The following is a 16,158-nucleotide window of genomic DNA, read 5'->3' as shown; positions in this document are numbered from 1 at the left end:
TTTTAACACCTGTGTGGTTCTGTCTTTGTGGCACTAATGCCTATAGGAGTCTACCACTACAGTGGGCAGGCACTTGTACTATAGCACATCTTGCCCCCTATGCATTTAAATCTAAAAAATTAACATTTAACTTTCTATGAAACCATTACTCTGTATGTAATAAGCATGAAGCATCTAACTTCTTAGTAGAAAGACCAAGTTTCACCAGTTTGTATGTGTGTTGTTTTTAACTTTGAGTATTGTTGAATTAGAATTGTCACCAACATCGGGAATCAAACCTCTTAACACCAATGTAGTATTAAGAAGCAGGCACTCCTTTATTGCAATGCTGGGTGCTCAGTGGCATCTCCACAAATCAAGCACACCTATGCAGATTTCACTGTCACATTTATACACAACAATTACAAGGTAGTACACTCTCCGTTACAATGATTGGTTCATAATTTGCATATAATTATAATATCTGCTGTGTCATCCTCTTCTGTTACTATGCTTGTGCAGGGGAAGGGTCTTCACCTGGGCAAGGGTCTGCTTGACCTGTGGGTGTGATTTTTAGTATTATAGTGAAGGTAGTTCACTTCAGGACACCTTAAAAGTAAGTTTTGTTGTCAAGCTGGATGGCTAGATATCTGTCTTGCCAAGTTGTCCAATAACTCATCCTATACACAATAGAAACTAGGTGATCTGGTTATGGTCTAGAGAATAAGGACTAGGGGTATTATGGTCTATAGAATAGGGACTTCAAGTAACACAGTCTTGGATAACAAGCAGCACAGCAACCCATACATCAATGGTTAATAAGTGCTTACATAATGCTAACATGGAAATGAACTCTTTAAAATCAATATATTCCTATAGCTGTTTCACAAATAAACACAAAATATAGAAAGATTCAATAAAACTTTAAGACAATTTGCAACAGAATGAGCTATTGTTAACATTTCTACTGCACTTGAAACTGCCCAAAATGCTACTATAGATGCTTTAAAGAATCTACAATCTGAAATTAATTTGCTCTCACAACTAGCTATCCAAAACCACTGGGTCTTAAGACTGTCTCACAAGGAGGTGTTTGTGTGTTAATAAATACTACCTGGTTTTTTTACATTAACTAATCTAACCAAATCTAATACAATGTAAATATAATTCAACATATTCATACCTTTCACCAAATAGCCTGAGAACAATCTCTGCTTGAGGGTCTGCCGTCTGACTGGTCATGGCTATGGTCTTCACTACCAGACCTCAGAACATCGGCACAGGCAGTTTAAGGATATTAGCTCTTATTTTAGCTGTTGGAATTGTGCTTTTTTAGATTATATCTTGTAACAAATCACTTTGTGCATCACTTCTATCTAAACTGGTACTGCATACTTGCGTCTCAATTGACAAACCTTCTCAGAAGTCATAACATTGGGCTTGATGCAGATAGTCTCCTCTGCCTCACACATTAGGAGGCAAGAGAGACACACCAGATATGGTGTAGTCTCACCCCTAATGACTCATGAGTGGAGTGACAGAGCTGCCACAATGGTGACCCCATAAACAACCTGACAAAGACTTATCTGGGAGCCCTAGGCATCCCTCATAAGCTCAGCAGGGAGCCCAGACACCCTTGATAGGTTCAGAACAAAGAAACTATCATAAAGAACTGACCTTTCAGGAAAACAAAGTAAGCAATAACTGTTCCGGGAACTGCTGACCTATGTCCACTTATGTATCTACACCAAAAAGGTATAAAAGTAACTCACCATCTACCCAAGACAAGCTTCTCTGCAAGAGCTTCTCCTGAACAGACCAGACTTTCTGGGAACACCTAGCTGTCTCCAGACTCTGTGATGTGGATCATCTATGAAAAAAGATTTTTCTGTCATCAGTTAGCTTCACTCCTGGAGTGATTTGGTGAGTGTCATACTGGTAACACCTCAAATTATATATATAGGAAAGCATATAAGTAAATGATCATAAGTATATACATACTTTATTAGTGGTAATTTTGTAGTAACTTGTAATATACACTTGTTTTACTAGTAGTAATTTGTAGTAATTTATAATAAAGGAATTCATAGAAACAAAGCCTCCATGTCCTTGTGTATTACAGAATCTTAGTAACCCGTGGTTATGATCTTTACACATCCATGGGTTGAGTAACCCTCATAGGTCGTGCGTGACTGGTACAACTTTTCCTAGAGAACCATGTTCCCACCATGATTTGGTGAATCTAGAGTTCAGTTAGAGACTTAGAGAAAAGTCAGGTCCATAAAGATCCCAAGGGTACTGTTGTACTGTTCCTTTTCCCAGAGCTCCCACCAATCTACTTTCCATGGTGTTCTGACTCTTGGCACTAGATAAATGCCCCCTGAGTGATTATTTGATATGTGTTGCTGAGTTTTGCCCTTTTGCCATAACTTGCTGCACTGGACCATATTATTGTACAACAATCCATCAGTGAACCACAGCCATGCTCCTTTCATAGAAAATGGCTCTATTTCACAGAACATAGCTGACACTATCTAGATGTCTGAGCATGTATGGCTCTTTGCTTTTCCCCTGAGCTAATAATTTGGTCCTGATGTGCCTTACCCTAGAAGACATGTTCTTCTAGGTGTCCCCTAGAAGCCTTTTCCCTACTGGTACGCTCAGTCATTAAGTAGTGTTAGGATAGTCAACTTTTGTTTGAAATCTGTATTGCACATTCATAGGTAATAAGCACCATATTCTCTTAAGAGAAAAGCAGCAAAATGTTTTGTTATAAGCATAACAGTGTCATTCTAAGGTATAAGATTTGGTTGTCATAATTCACTCTAGTGCCATTTTTAAAGTAACTTATCAGATAATTGCAGCACTGAGAGTTTTATTGCAGAACATGAATACAGTGCATACAATACACTTGTTTTCCTTCCTTCTGTACACCCTGCATACAGGTATCCTTTGGACAGCCTCTTATTAGACAAATGTAGAGAGTGTGTTTCTGTGCACACCACCATCAGAGGGGCAGTAGTAAAAGTAATTCCAGAAATGTGTTTTTAATGTGGTGAGTCTCACTGTTTACTGAAGCCTCTGGACAGGCCATCTGCAGTGCTGCCTATGGCTTAGTTGCATTCACAATCTTTTTTTTTTACCAGTGAGCTTTGCCAGGAGTGGTAGACACTAACGGTGTCCTTCAACAGTGCCAGGACAAATAACTTATTAGCAAGAGCACCAGTCACTTTAAAAAGATAGAATTTAGAGCAGAGTATATTAGAATATGATGTGGATGTCAGAAAACTTCAGCACAGGCTGGCTGACAAGACAACTGCCAATTTTGTGAAACAGTGGCTTAAAGCAAAAATCCCCAATATAGTATCATGTTTTATAAGTGTTTAGTTCATTTTGCTATAAAAAACCCTCTTAATATTACTTAAAATGTTGCCAATGAATTATAGAAATGCCTCTGAATCTCGCAGAGCATGTGCAGAAAAAATCAGTGTGCACAGACCAATTACATAATCTGTGTGCACTAGGTCTGAGACTTGCTGTGATAAGCATAGAGTAATTGCAGGTGTGCTGGATGCACCACTTTGGATCTGTGAAGTTGGCAATTCTGATAAAGCATTCTGCAGTTTTGGTTGCAGAATTCTGATGTTTAGGCCAAAACAATCATGAAATGAAACACAAAATACATCCAGTAAGCTTGGTTTTAGTAAATTGCCTGTACTGCATTATTTGATGAGGCTTCACCAAGGGCAAATCTTGTCTGACCAACCTAGTGAGTGGCCTTGTATAATGGAGGGACTACATCAGTGGACAAGGGAAGAGCTATGGATATCATCTATCTGGACTTCTGTAAGGCTTTTGACACAGTCCCCCACAACATCCTTCTCTCTAAATTGGAGAGAGATGGATTTGATGGATGGACTATTTAGTGGATAAGGAATTGGCTGGACGGTTGCACACAGAGAGTAGTGTTCAATGGCTCAGTGTCCTGATGGAGATCAGTGACAAGTGGTGTCCCTCAGGGGTCCGTGTTGGGACCAGTACTGTTAAGTATCTTCATCAATGACATAGTGGAATCAAGTGCACCCTCAGCAAATTTGCAGATGACACCAAGCTGAGTGGTGTGGTTGACATGCCTGAGGGATGGGATGCCATTCAGAGGGACTGGGACAAACTGGAAAAGTGGGCCCATGTGAACCTCATGAGGTTCAACAAGGCCAAGTGCAAGGTCCTGCTCCTGGTTCAGGGCAACCCCTGGTATCAATACTGGCTGGGGGATGAAGGGATTGAGAGCAGCCCTGAAGAGAAGGACTTGGAGGTACTGGTGGATAAAAAGCTGGACATGAGCCAGCAATGTGCACTTGCAGCCCAGAAAACCTGGGCTGCATCAAAATAAGCATGGCCAGCAGGTTGAGGGAGGTGGTTCCCCCCCTCTGCTCCATGCTGGTGAGACCCCACCTGAAGTACTACATCGAGCTCTGGATAGATGGATCTCAGTACAAGACAGATATGGATCTGTTGGAGCAGGTCCAGAGGAGGGCCACAAAGATGATCACAGGGCTGGAGCACCCCTCCTACGAAGACTGAGAGAGTTGGACTTGTTCAGCCTGGAGAAGAGAAGGCTCCTGGGAGACTTTATTGCAGCCTTTCAGTACTTAAAGGGGGCTTAAAAAAAAGATGGGGACTTTTTAGTAGGGCCTGTAGCAATAGGACAAGGTATAATGGTTTTAAACTAAAAGAAGATATATTCAGATTAGATATAAGGAAGACATTTTTTACGACAAGGGTGGTAAAACACTGAAACAGGATGTCCAGAGAAGTTGTAGATGCCCCACCCTGGAAACATTCAAGGTTAGGTTGGACGGGGCTTTGAGCAACCTGATCTAGTGGAAGATGCCCCTGCTCATTGCAACCCAAATCATTCTATGATTCTATGATTATGGCACAACCTAGAATATGTGTCTTAATTCTTCACTATGTTCTACACTGTAGGATGCTGTATTCCTTTCATTTTGGAAGTAAATGGTTTAAATTTCATTAACTTATTTCATTTACAACTTAAAAACATTCCCTCCTTATCATTCTGTTGACATATTTTGAAGGCTGATACCATGTTTGAAACCAGGACACAGTTTGACAAACTGAAAGAAATTAAAATCAGTTTTTCTTTAAATAGCACAGCTGCCCAAAATAACATCTCTGATTAAAAAATATGACATTTATGCTTCACTGTGTCCTACTCATTAGCTTATGGTTTGAAAGTCACCAGCAGAATGTCATCATTGGTAGATTTTGCATCTGGATCTTTGATTTATTTGACAGACATACAACATGCAAATTATATAGGCATCATTGTCGGTGACTGTTTAGATATTGGTGTAGGGAAATATATAATATTTTTAATAGATCAGGGCTGTTATTTCCCCAGAACTGCTTTTTTTTTCCTGGTGATGCTACTTGCTTTGTGTTGATTCTGTGTGGTTTGAGTAAAGCACTCTATTAGTTTCCTTCCACAGAAATAAAGATTATTTGGGACGTTAAAAATTTCCTTTTTTTCACATTTACTAATATAGTAGTCATGATTCAGAGCTAGAGGAAACTGAGTTAGAGCTAAAAGTAAATAAAATCAGTAAACTACAAACAAAACAACAGAATGGAAGAAATTTTTAGCTCTTTAACTCAATAAACAAGTCAGTGAACTATAAAACCTACTTTTTATTATAATTTTTCCCTCTTCAATGTCTTGTGTATAAGCAATATGAAAAAAAAAAAAAAAGAAAAAAAGGAAAAAAAAGCTATCTATATGCATCTTTATAACATTATGTAGAAGTAAAATTTCCAGTTCTGGTGAGTTAGCATTGACTAACAGCCAAACTCCCACCCAGCTGCTCGCTCACTCCCCCTGCTCAGTGGGATGGGGGATAAAAATAGAAGGAACAGAAACAAGAAAGCTTGTGGGTCAAGATAAAGACAGGGAGATTGTTTACCAATTACTGTTGCAGACAAACCAGACTCAAATGGGGAAGATTAATTTATTGCTAATTAAAATAGATATTTAATTACTGATTTGAATAGTGGAAAAGGAAAACACAAACATTAAAACAACACCTTTCCTCCCCCTTTCCCAGGCTCAACTTCATTCCTTCGCTCCAGACTCCTCTGGAGTAGGGGGAGTATGGGGGAGGGGTTATAGTCAGTACAGGAGTGGAAAAACTCCTAGAAATAACTAGTGTCAGCTGTGAATCCTAGAGGAGAAACCAAGAATATTAAGCCAATGAAAATGTGAACAGATTTGACCCTCTTAGGGAAGATAGTGACACAGTCTCCTTCTCCCCACTCACACAGAGCAAGTATGTTGGTGTCAGCAGCACCTTTTACAGAAATCATATGAATAGGCAAGTGATGGATTTTCTTTACAGCTGTTCCTGAGAGTCAGCCAGCCTTGCCTCTGATGAGGATGCACTTTCACTATCCTTACTTCAATGGGCCCATGTCTGGAGTCTGTTTGCAAGACACTTTGTTCTTATAGTATACCTTTAAAAAGGGATGCCCATGTTTATGTTGCTCAATATAGTGTCTTTTGTACTAACCAACAATTTGCATGTTGTAATTAGGGTCATCTGTATAGCAGCCCAATTTACAAAATCTGGCTATTGTATTGTCCTTGTTCAGCATTGCAGACTGACACTGGACTACACTGAAAGCAGATAGATGGTAACTTTTGCTTTGGAACAAATGAAATAGCAGTATGATGAACAGTTTTTCACTACATAGTACCAGTTAATTTTGTGGCATGTACTATTGCATCTGGTGAAACATGGTAGTTTTTATTTTTTGATAAGTTACATGGCTCTTAATTTTGTTTTACTCTTTGTCCTTTTGTAACAGCGCTAGCCATAAGACTTTTGGGGGAGCTGAGTTAAAATTATGAACTTGAAATTTTTTAAAGGTCACCAAAGTGTTTATTCCTCATGTCAACAATTTGCATTAATACTAGAGCTGGAAAAGTGTTTGCTTTAGTTCCTGAGTAAGATTCTGAGCATCCTAGAATAATCCCATAATAATGTTTTGAAAATTATTAGAACTGTCACCATATTTAGAAAGATCTAGGAGCTGCAGAAACAGAACATAGAATCATAGAATGTTTTGGGTTGGAAGGGACCTTAGGGTTCATCTAGTTCCAACCCCCCCTTGCCATAGGCAAGGACACCTTCCACTAGACCAGGTTACTCAAAGCCACATCCAACCTGGCCTTGAACACTTCCAGGGATGGGGCATCCACAACTTCTCTGGGCAACCTGTTCCAGTCTCTCATCACCCTCACAGGAAAGAATTTCTTCCTAATATCTAATCTAAATCTACTCTTTTAATTTAAAGCCATTCCCCCTTGTCCTATCACTACAGGCGCTACTAAAAAGTCTGTCTCCATCTTTCTTACAAGCCCCCTTTAAGTATTGAAAGGCTGCTATAAAGTCTCCCAGGAGCCTTCTCTTCTCCAGGCTGAACAACCCCAACTCTCTCAGCCTGTCTTCATAGGAGAGGCCCTCTGATTATCTTCATGGCCCTCCTCTGGACTTGTTCCAAAAAGGTCCATGTCCTTTTTATGTTGAGGGCTTCAGAGCTGAATGCAGTACTCCAGGTGGGATCTCACAAGAGCAGAGCAGAGGGGAAGAATCACTTCCCTTGACCTGCTGGCCACACTTCTTTTGACGCAGCTCAGGATGAGATTGGCTTTCTGTGCTGTAAGCGCTCATTGTTAGGCTGTCTTAAGCTTTTCCTCCACCAGCACCCCCAAGTCCTTCTCCCCAGGACTGCTCTCAATCCATTCTCTGCCCAGCCTGCCTGTATTGATACTGAGGGTTGCCCCAATGCAGGACCTTGCACTTGGCCTTGTTGAACTTCATGAGGTTCTTACAGACCCACCTCTCAAGCCTATCAAGGTCCCTCTGGACAGCATTCCTTCCCTCCAGCATGTCAACTGCACCACTCAGCTTGGTACTGTCAGTAAACTTGCTGAGGGTTCACTTAATCCCACTGTTCATGTTGCCGAGAAAGAAGTTGAACAGCACCAGTCCCAGTATGGACCCCTGAGGAATGCCACTCATCACGGTCTCCACTTGGACATTGAGCCATTGACCACAACTCTGAGTGCAATCATCCATCCAATTCCTTATCCACTGAGTGGTCCATCTGTCAAATCCATTTCTCTCCAGTTTAGAGATGAGAATGCCATGTGGGACAGCGTCAAAAGCTTTGCACAAGTCCAGGTAGATGATGTCAGTCGCTCTTCCCTGATCTGTCAATGCTGTAACATCTTCTTATAAAGTTAGAAAATAAAACAGTGTGTTTAAGTCCAAAATGTCCTTATTTGGACTTTGTCCTGGTTTCAGCTGGGATGGAGTTAATTATGTTCTTAGGAGCTAGTACAGTGCTGTGTTTTGGCTTTGATGTGAGACTTCAGTTCCTCGGGCCTTGCTAGCAAAAAGGCTGGAGGGGCACAAGGAATTGGGAGAGAACACAGCCAGGTCAGCTGACCCAAACTAGCCAAAGAAGTATTCCATACCATGGGCCATCATGCCTGGTATATATATCTGGGGGTTGGCTGGGGCGGGCAGGTCATTGCTCAGGGACTGGCTGGGCATCAGTTGGCAGGTGGTGAGCAGTTGCATTGTGCACCACATGTTCCTTTCCCTGTGGATGTTATTCTTTCCCTTCCCCTTTTCATTATAACTGCTATTGTCATCATTGTTATTATTGTTCTTTCATTTTTATTCTATTTCAACTATTGTTCTTATCTCAACCCTCGAGTTTTATATTCCTTTCCAGCTCTCCTCTCAATCCCTCTGGGTGAGAGGGGAATGAGCGAGCAGCTGTGTGGTACTTAATTACCAGCCAAGGTTAAACCATGACAGACTTGAAAGACCTCTTCTTTGTGTAATTAGTAAACAGACTTCTGAATTGCATAAATCAAAGCTGTTCCTAATCCAGAGTACTCTGTATATGTGTGTTCATGTTCTTTACAGCCTTACACAGGTGACAGAGGTGATACAGCTTGGATAGGAATTTGCTATAGAAGACATTCCAGGAGGGTTTTCACTGCATTCTGTGAGGAACTTTCCTGTTAAAATACACTTATAAACTGCAGATTGCATTATTTATCTAAAGATATCCCTATATTCTTCAGTGATAAAATGACTGGCTTCTCTGTGGTTGCTAGAGTCTTTGGGTAGAGAGGCCAGTAGCTAGTGCAAAAATTGGGTTTCTCTCCCTGTAATAATCTTTATATGTAATAACAGCAACTTTTTATCTTTCCCTTCAGGTCTGCTCATAGTCAGCCAAGGAGAAAGAAATGATTTATTGGAATATTTTGTATGTATCAACTAGTTGCCAAGAGAGTAAGGTTTAGCATAGTAGAGCTTGCCTTTTGTAGCATCAAATAAATGGAAGCAATGTACTACTTGTACTCTGCTTCAACAGTTTGTTCTAAGAATTCTCTCAATTATATTTTTTCTTGTTTCTTCTGGTAGTTCCAGAAGCCTATTTAGTATTAGAACACACAAAATCATAAGAGTACCAAATATATGTCAGAGTCCAATACTCTCTGACTAGGTTCCTTTATATATTCCACATGAGGAGGATTTAATGTTTTTAAAACCAAATTTACTTTTTTAAGATATTTGACATTACACAGGATCTTGATTCAGCAGAGTGATACAGCAATGTACTGAAATCACAACACAAGCACAATATAGCAATTGTAGTATACAGTTGGATCACAACACAGATGTGATCCCTATTACCAGTCTCTATGTGCTCACCATCATGACACCAAGCATTCCCAATTGCTGGGAAGGAATATATGGGCTAAAGCCAGCTCAAGTCCACTGCTCTTTTTAAAGTTAATTTTGCTAGTTGCTCAGTTTTTCTACTCTGTGATGGGCTGAGCCATGTATATATTTCCCCCATGCTGGTGTGGCTGGCTCAGGAAGACATTCACAATTTTTTAACTCAGGGAAGGCCTTTTACACAACCAGCTGATTCACTCAACTGATAGAGAGCAAGATGATCCATTTATCTAAAAGAAAGGCCACCCTCCAGTCCCCTTTTTGTTAAATTCAGATTTCTTTACAACAGTTATGTTTACTCCCTATATTGTTCACTTAGCTTCATGAGCTCATTGTCTGTGTCCATCTCCTCTGAGCCTTCTTCCATTGTAGGAGTTTGTTCATCGGTCAAAAGATGCCAAAGGAATGAATATATTTTAAAATTACATTGTAATTGGATATTGTAAACAAAATGTATCATCATATGTAGGATAATATAACCTTCATTAGAAAAAGGTTTCCATATGTTAGCTACATATAAATGGTGCTTACAATCCATTTAAAACTTGAATTATTTTGTGGGGATAAGGGGTAATTGTAAGACATTGGTAAGACATCTCACAGGTAAAGCAGGGTTATGTTTACTGCATAGTACTCTGATATTAATCTGCTATGTGAATGCTTTTAATTTATGATAAAATTGCCCTCAAGGTAAGTTAATTTCCATTCATTATGAGATACTTCAGGATAAAGCTGTGGAAATATCATAAAAGACTTGCCATACTGCAACTGCCTATTTACTAGGTCATGCCATGAATTAAAAGTAAATTTTATACTAGAAATTCCCACAAGTCTTCTATCTAATCATTACTTTTGGCATTTTTAAATAAAAATATTGTTTTGGGGAGAAAATGGATAGTGGCTTTACAAGTGCATTCTGGGAAGGTATTTCAGGTAAAGAAGGTAGATGAAAGGGGTTTTTTTGAGAAAATCAAGCTTCTTATTTGGCATTATTGCTGGTATAGAATATAAAAGGAAATACAAGCACTAAAAGAAGTAGAATGTTTTGGAGCATTAAAAAGTTTGAATAAGATATAAAAAAAGGAAGACAGTTGTACTGGGTCTGGCTGGGATGTAGTTAACTGCCTTCATAACAGCCTGTATGATGCTGTGTTTTGCATTTGTGGCTAAAACAATGTTGGTAACACAGCCATTTTGGCTACGGCTGAACAGTGCTCAGTGTCAAGGCTTTCTCTCTGCCCTCCCCCCAAAGACTTGCTTTAGCTATGCTAAGGGTGGGCCAGAGGTTAGTAGGGGGCATAGCCAGGACAGCTGACCCAAACTGACCAACGGGTTATTCCATGCTATATGATGTCGTGCCCAGCAATAAAAGCTCAGGGAAAGGAGGAAGAGGGGATGTTCATGGTTATGGTGTTTGTCTTCCCAAGCAACAACTACATGTGCTGAGGCCCAGCTTCCCAGGAAGTGGCTGGACATCTGCCTGCTGATGGGAAGTAGGGAATGAATTCCTCTTCTTGCTTTCCTTGCACAGGCAGCTTTTGCTTTCCTTATTAAATTGTCATTATCTTGATCCACGAGTCTTTTTGCCATCCTACTTCTTTCATTCCCTGGAAAAGAGGAGTGAGAGAGAGGCAAGGTGGGTGTTTGGCTGCTGGCTGGGGTCAACCCACCACAACAGTGAAGGGGTTAAGAGAAGATTGTTACCTTCTTTGAAATACTTTGAATTAAAAAGGAAAAAATAGGGAAAAATTAGAAAGTAGAAAAGTAAACATAGTGATGTGATTTGAAAGGTCATTTAAATTATATTGGTTTACTTCTGCACTGACCAGGTATTGTTTTCTTCATTTGCTTTCTTTGAGATGATAGCCTTATGTGATACAACCAATGAATCACTGTATTGCTTTAGAAGTGTGCAAGTCAGTCATGATATATGGTGCCTGATGGATTTCAAAAAGAAATGGCAGCAGTAAAATTCTTTCCTGTCTTAATCTGTTAAGACTGGTAAGAAGACTTTAATTTATGGGTGATAATTAAATAGCTCTAAAACACTGATGCAAATTTCTTATTGTTTATACCATATATTTAATACTGAAATAATTTTGGAAATCACAGCTGGACTTTCATACAATCATTTAGGTTGGAAAAGACCCTTAAGATCATCAAGTCCAACTATTAACCTAACACTGCCAAGTCCACCACTAAACCATGTCCCTAAGCACCACATCTACATGTCTTTTAAATAACTCCAGGGATGGTGACTCAACCACTTCCCTGGGCAGCCTCTTCCAGTGCTTGATAAACCTTTTGGTGAAGAAATTTTTCCTAATACCCAATCTAAACCTCCCCTGGCACAACTTGAGGCTGTTTCCTCTCATCCTATCACTTGTTACCTGGGAGAAGAGACCGACACTCACCTCACTACAATTCCTTTCAGGTAGTTCTAGGAGCAGTAAGGTCTCCCCTGAACCTCCTCTTCTCCAGACTAAACAACCCCAGTTCTCCCTCAGCTGCTCCTCATAAGACTTGTGCTCCAGACCCTTCACCAGCTTCATTGCCCTCCTTTGGATGCACTCCAGTATCTCAAAGTCTTTCTTGTAGTGAGGGGCCCAAAACAATATAGTACCCCAGGTGCATCCTCACCAATGCCGAGTACAGGGGGACGATCACTTCCCTAGTCCTGCTGGCCACACTATTTCTGACACAAGCTAGGGTGCTATTGGCCTTCTTGGCCACCTGGGCACACTGCCGGCTCATATTCAGCCAGCTGTCAACCAGCATCCCCAAGTACTTTTCTGTCAGGCAGCTTTCTAGCCACTCTTCCCCAAGCCTGTAATGATGTGTGGGGTTGTTGTGACCCTAGTGCAGGACCCGGCACTTCCCCATGTTTAACCTCATACAATTGGCCTCAGTTCATTGGTCCAGCCTGTCCAGACCCCTCTGCAGAGCCTTCCTGCCCTCAAGCAGATCAACACACCTCCCCCCTCCAACTTTCTGTCATCTGCAAACTTACTGAGGGTGCACTCAATCCCCTTGTCCAGATCTTCGATAAAGATATTAAACAGGACTGGCCCTGATGCTGAGCCCTGAGGAACACCACTTGTGACCAGCTGCCATCTGGATGTAACTCCATTCACTACCTCTCTTCGGGCCCAGCCATCTAGCTAGTTTTTTACCCAACAAAGCGTATGTCCATCCAAGCCATGAGCAGCCAGTTTCTCCAGGAGAATGCTGTGGGAAATGGTATCAAAGGCTTTACTAAAGTCCAGGTAGAAAACATCCACAGCCTTTCCCTCATCCACTATGCAGGTCACCTTGTCATAGGGGATCAGATTAGACAAGCAGGACTTGCATTTCATAAGCCCATGCTGACTGGGCCTGATCACCTGGTTGTCCTGTACGTGCCATGTGATGGCAAGTCAAGATCTGTTCCATAGCCTTCCCCAGCACACTTTAATATGTTACGGTGACCTGTTTTCTGAACTTGGCAATGCTAAACAGTAAAAATGGACTGGTTAACCCCACAGACTTGAACTGATTTATAACTGGCCCCAAAATTAGGGCATAAATAATAAAAAAATAATTAATTAATCAGAAATCATTACCCAATAAATGGTCTATATATTCTACAGAGCTGAATGAACCATGGAAAAATGTATGATATTGTTTGTTAACTGATGTACAAGCATGACAAATTTGCCTTGAATATTAATATGACCATCTCTAGTGCGAAGTTTAATTTGGATTCTAGGCAGTTTGATGGCACTAAAGCACTGTTTATATTTAAATAATTGCATGAATTTTCAGATAAAAATAAAAGCATTTGAATTTTTAGTGATTTTCCCTCCTCCTATTGTTGCAGATTGTCTTAAAGTTTTATTGAATCTTTCTATATTTTGTGTTTATTTGTGAAACAACTATAGGAACATCTTGATTTTAAGAAGCCAGCCTCTACATTAGTATTATGTTAACACTTATTAACCAATGATGTATGGGTTGTTGTGCGACTTGTCATTCGAGTCTGTATTACTTGAAGCCCTTATTCTCTAGACCATAACCAGAGCACCTGGTTTCTATTCTGTATAGGATGAGTTATTGGACAACTTGGCAAGGCAGATATCTAGCTGTCTAACTTGGCAACAAAACTTACTTTTCAGATGTCCCAAAGTGAACTACCTTCATTATGATACTAAAGAACACACTCACAGGTCAAGACGACCCTTGCCCAGGTGAAGACCCTTCCCCTGCGCAAGCATAGTAACAGAAGAGGATGACACAGCAGTAATTTACTAACCAATCATTGTAACTTGTTGTGTATAAACGTAACAGTGAAATCTGCATAGTTGTGCTTGATTTGTGGAGATGCCACTGAGCACCCAGCACTGCGATAAAGAAGTGCCTGCTTATCTACTTCGTGTAGATGGGTTTTTTGCTCCCCAGCTAACACTATGTTTCCTGATAGCGTTCAGTTGAAAACAAGCATCATATCCCTTTTGAGAAAGATTGAATGACATCCCACTCATAAAATCATTTTAGACGTAATGTAACATTTATTAAATCAATGTACAGCTAACAGGTTCTGACTTCCCCTATTCCCAACATTTGTTGAAGAGTGGGCAAGTCAAAACCATACATTAGACTAGCTTGATGCAAAGGAACAAGAAAGGAACCATAACTCCCTCCATTGTCCTTAGTGAGAACCTATACAGGGATTTCATGGGAGACCTCAATGCTGTCATACATGGTGATTCACTATCACAGATTTTTGTTTTTCTTGTATAAGGGATCCGACTCTACTGCTGAACACACAGAGACTTAATGCTTAATACCCAGTTTTGCACTTGAATATTAGTTCCTGGATGTGGGTTTGGGGTTTGTTTTTTGTGATTGTATAGTCCTACCCCCTACCCTCTCATCTTCACTGTTAGTCACAAAGTTACTGTCCTTCATCCAAATACGGCATTTATAGCAAGATGCCTGAAAAATCCTCAAAATACAACATCCTTCTAAATTCTGAATTTTTCCTGTTACGAACTGGATTAAAGGTACACTGTTCAACTTGTATGTCACAGCATCACCTGGCCTCTACTCAGAAGCTACCACTAGATCAGGAGACATGGAGATGCAGCTCTATAAATAGCAGGCTGTAGCTGACAGGGAGTGAATGATAACTTAGAGAACAAATAGATTACTTTTTTCTTATTTCAAGGATATCATCTGGAGGGCAGGTGAAACATGCCTAATAACATGCCTTTGTATGTTGCTTTCACTAGGAAAATAATATATCCTAATTAACTGCCATGCAAGTACGAGTCCTTGGCACCTTCTAAAGTTCTGAGAATCTATGAAAAAGATTCTGCTCAGAAATCCATGGAATGTGGAAAGCCTGTGACTGGACTCTGAGTCAGGCTGGACTCTCCAACCAAATCAATATTCCTAGGAGCAGCTGTCCTCTTTTAACACCAGCCTACTGCATTCAAGTTTCCCTGGAGAAAGTCCATTACCGGAAAAAGGCCCAAATTATTTGTTCTGAAGACTTTTTTGATTCTGAACCTGAACTTTTATGAGTTTTGCTGTGCTGTGAAAAACTAAGGTAGCTGTAGTTTATGGTGATTTACTAGTTAATTTTTCTAAAACATGAAAGGCTTAAATTGAAAAAGGGATGAACAAGTACTATTTTAGCTAGATAATTGCAAAAAAAGAAAAAAGTTGATCAATTTTGCAACATTAATATCAGATACTGGATTTTATAACTCATCACCCTTTTGTATATTTTTATGGATAGCTGATGCAGAAGAGCCATTAGTTTTATTATATAATCATAAAACAGTCTAAATATCATCTAGTTCCAACCCCCTGCCATGGGCAGGGACACCTTCCACTAGACCAGGTTGCTCAAAGCCACATGCAACTTGGCCTTGAACACTTCCAGGGATGGGGCTTGTTTTATATCCTGATGTAGCACAGGTTTATATGCATGCACACATATTTTAATATTCACAAATACGAAACATTTGCTTTGCTTTTTTTTTTAAATACAACACACCCACCCACCCCAGATCTCAAAGAATAATCCTGGTAATTTCCAACTTTTTATTAATGCTAACAATAAACCTAAAGGTAAAAAAAATAATCATAAGCAGTGGTTCTGGTCTAAGAATGCAATAATGCAATTTCAAGAAAACGTTGCACAAAAATGCTCCAAGTGCATGTCCCTTAAATGACACTGATGATAGAATTTAAATTCTACCACTACCACCTAGCATTAGAAACTTTAGTTATTAAAAAGGGTTGTGCTGTTATTAAAAAAAAATATTCTAATAATTGTCATTCAGCTATA

At 40.0% G+C, this 16,158-nt stretch overlaps 1 protein-coding gene across 2 annotated transcripts in view; it reads right to left on the bottom strand.

Moving 5' to 3' along the window:
• Nucleotides 1-293: 293 nt before the first annotated feature.
• Nucleotides 294-16,158, bottom strand: part of LOC129783033 (arrestin domain-containing protein 3-like) — a 34,580-nt gene continuing 18,715 nt past the window's right edge. The window contains exons 8-9 of one of the 2 annotated variants that reach the window (XR_008745054.1): nt 1,752-1,849; nt 294-537 (exon numbers count right to left, since the gene is read on the bottom strand). Coding sequence is in view for 1 of the 2 variants with exons in the window: in XM_055792702.1 (XP_055648677.1) it covers nt 11,372-11,428 (57 nt within the window). In the remaining variant the exon portion in view is untranslated. Of the gene's footprint in view, nt 538-1,751; nt 1,850-5,994; nt 11,429-16,158 lie in introns of those variants that run through there. The other variant, XM_055792702.1, reaches the window with a different exon arrangement.

Source organism: Falco peregrinus, chromosome W (assembly GCF_023634155.1).
Source record: "Falco peregrinus isolate bFalPer1 chromosome W, bFalPer1.pri, whole genome shotgun sequence".
Taxonomy (NCBI): Eukaryota; Metazoa; Chordata; class Aves; order Falconiformes; family Falconidae; genus Falco; species Falco peregrinus.
This window is presented reverse-complemented; position numbering and strand designations above follow the sequence as displayed.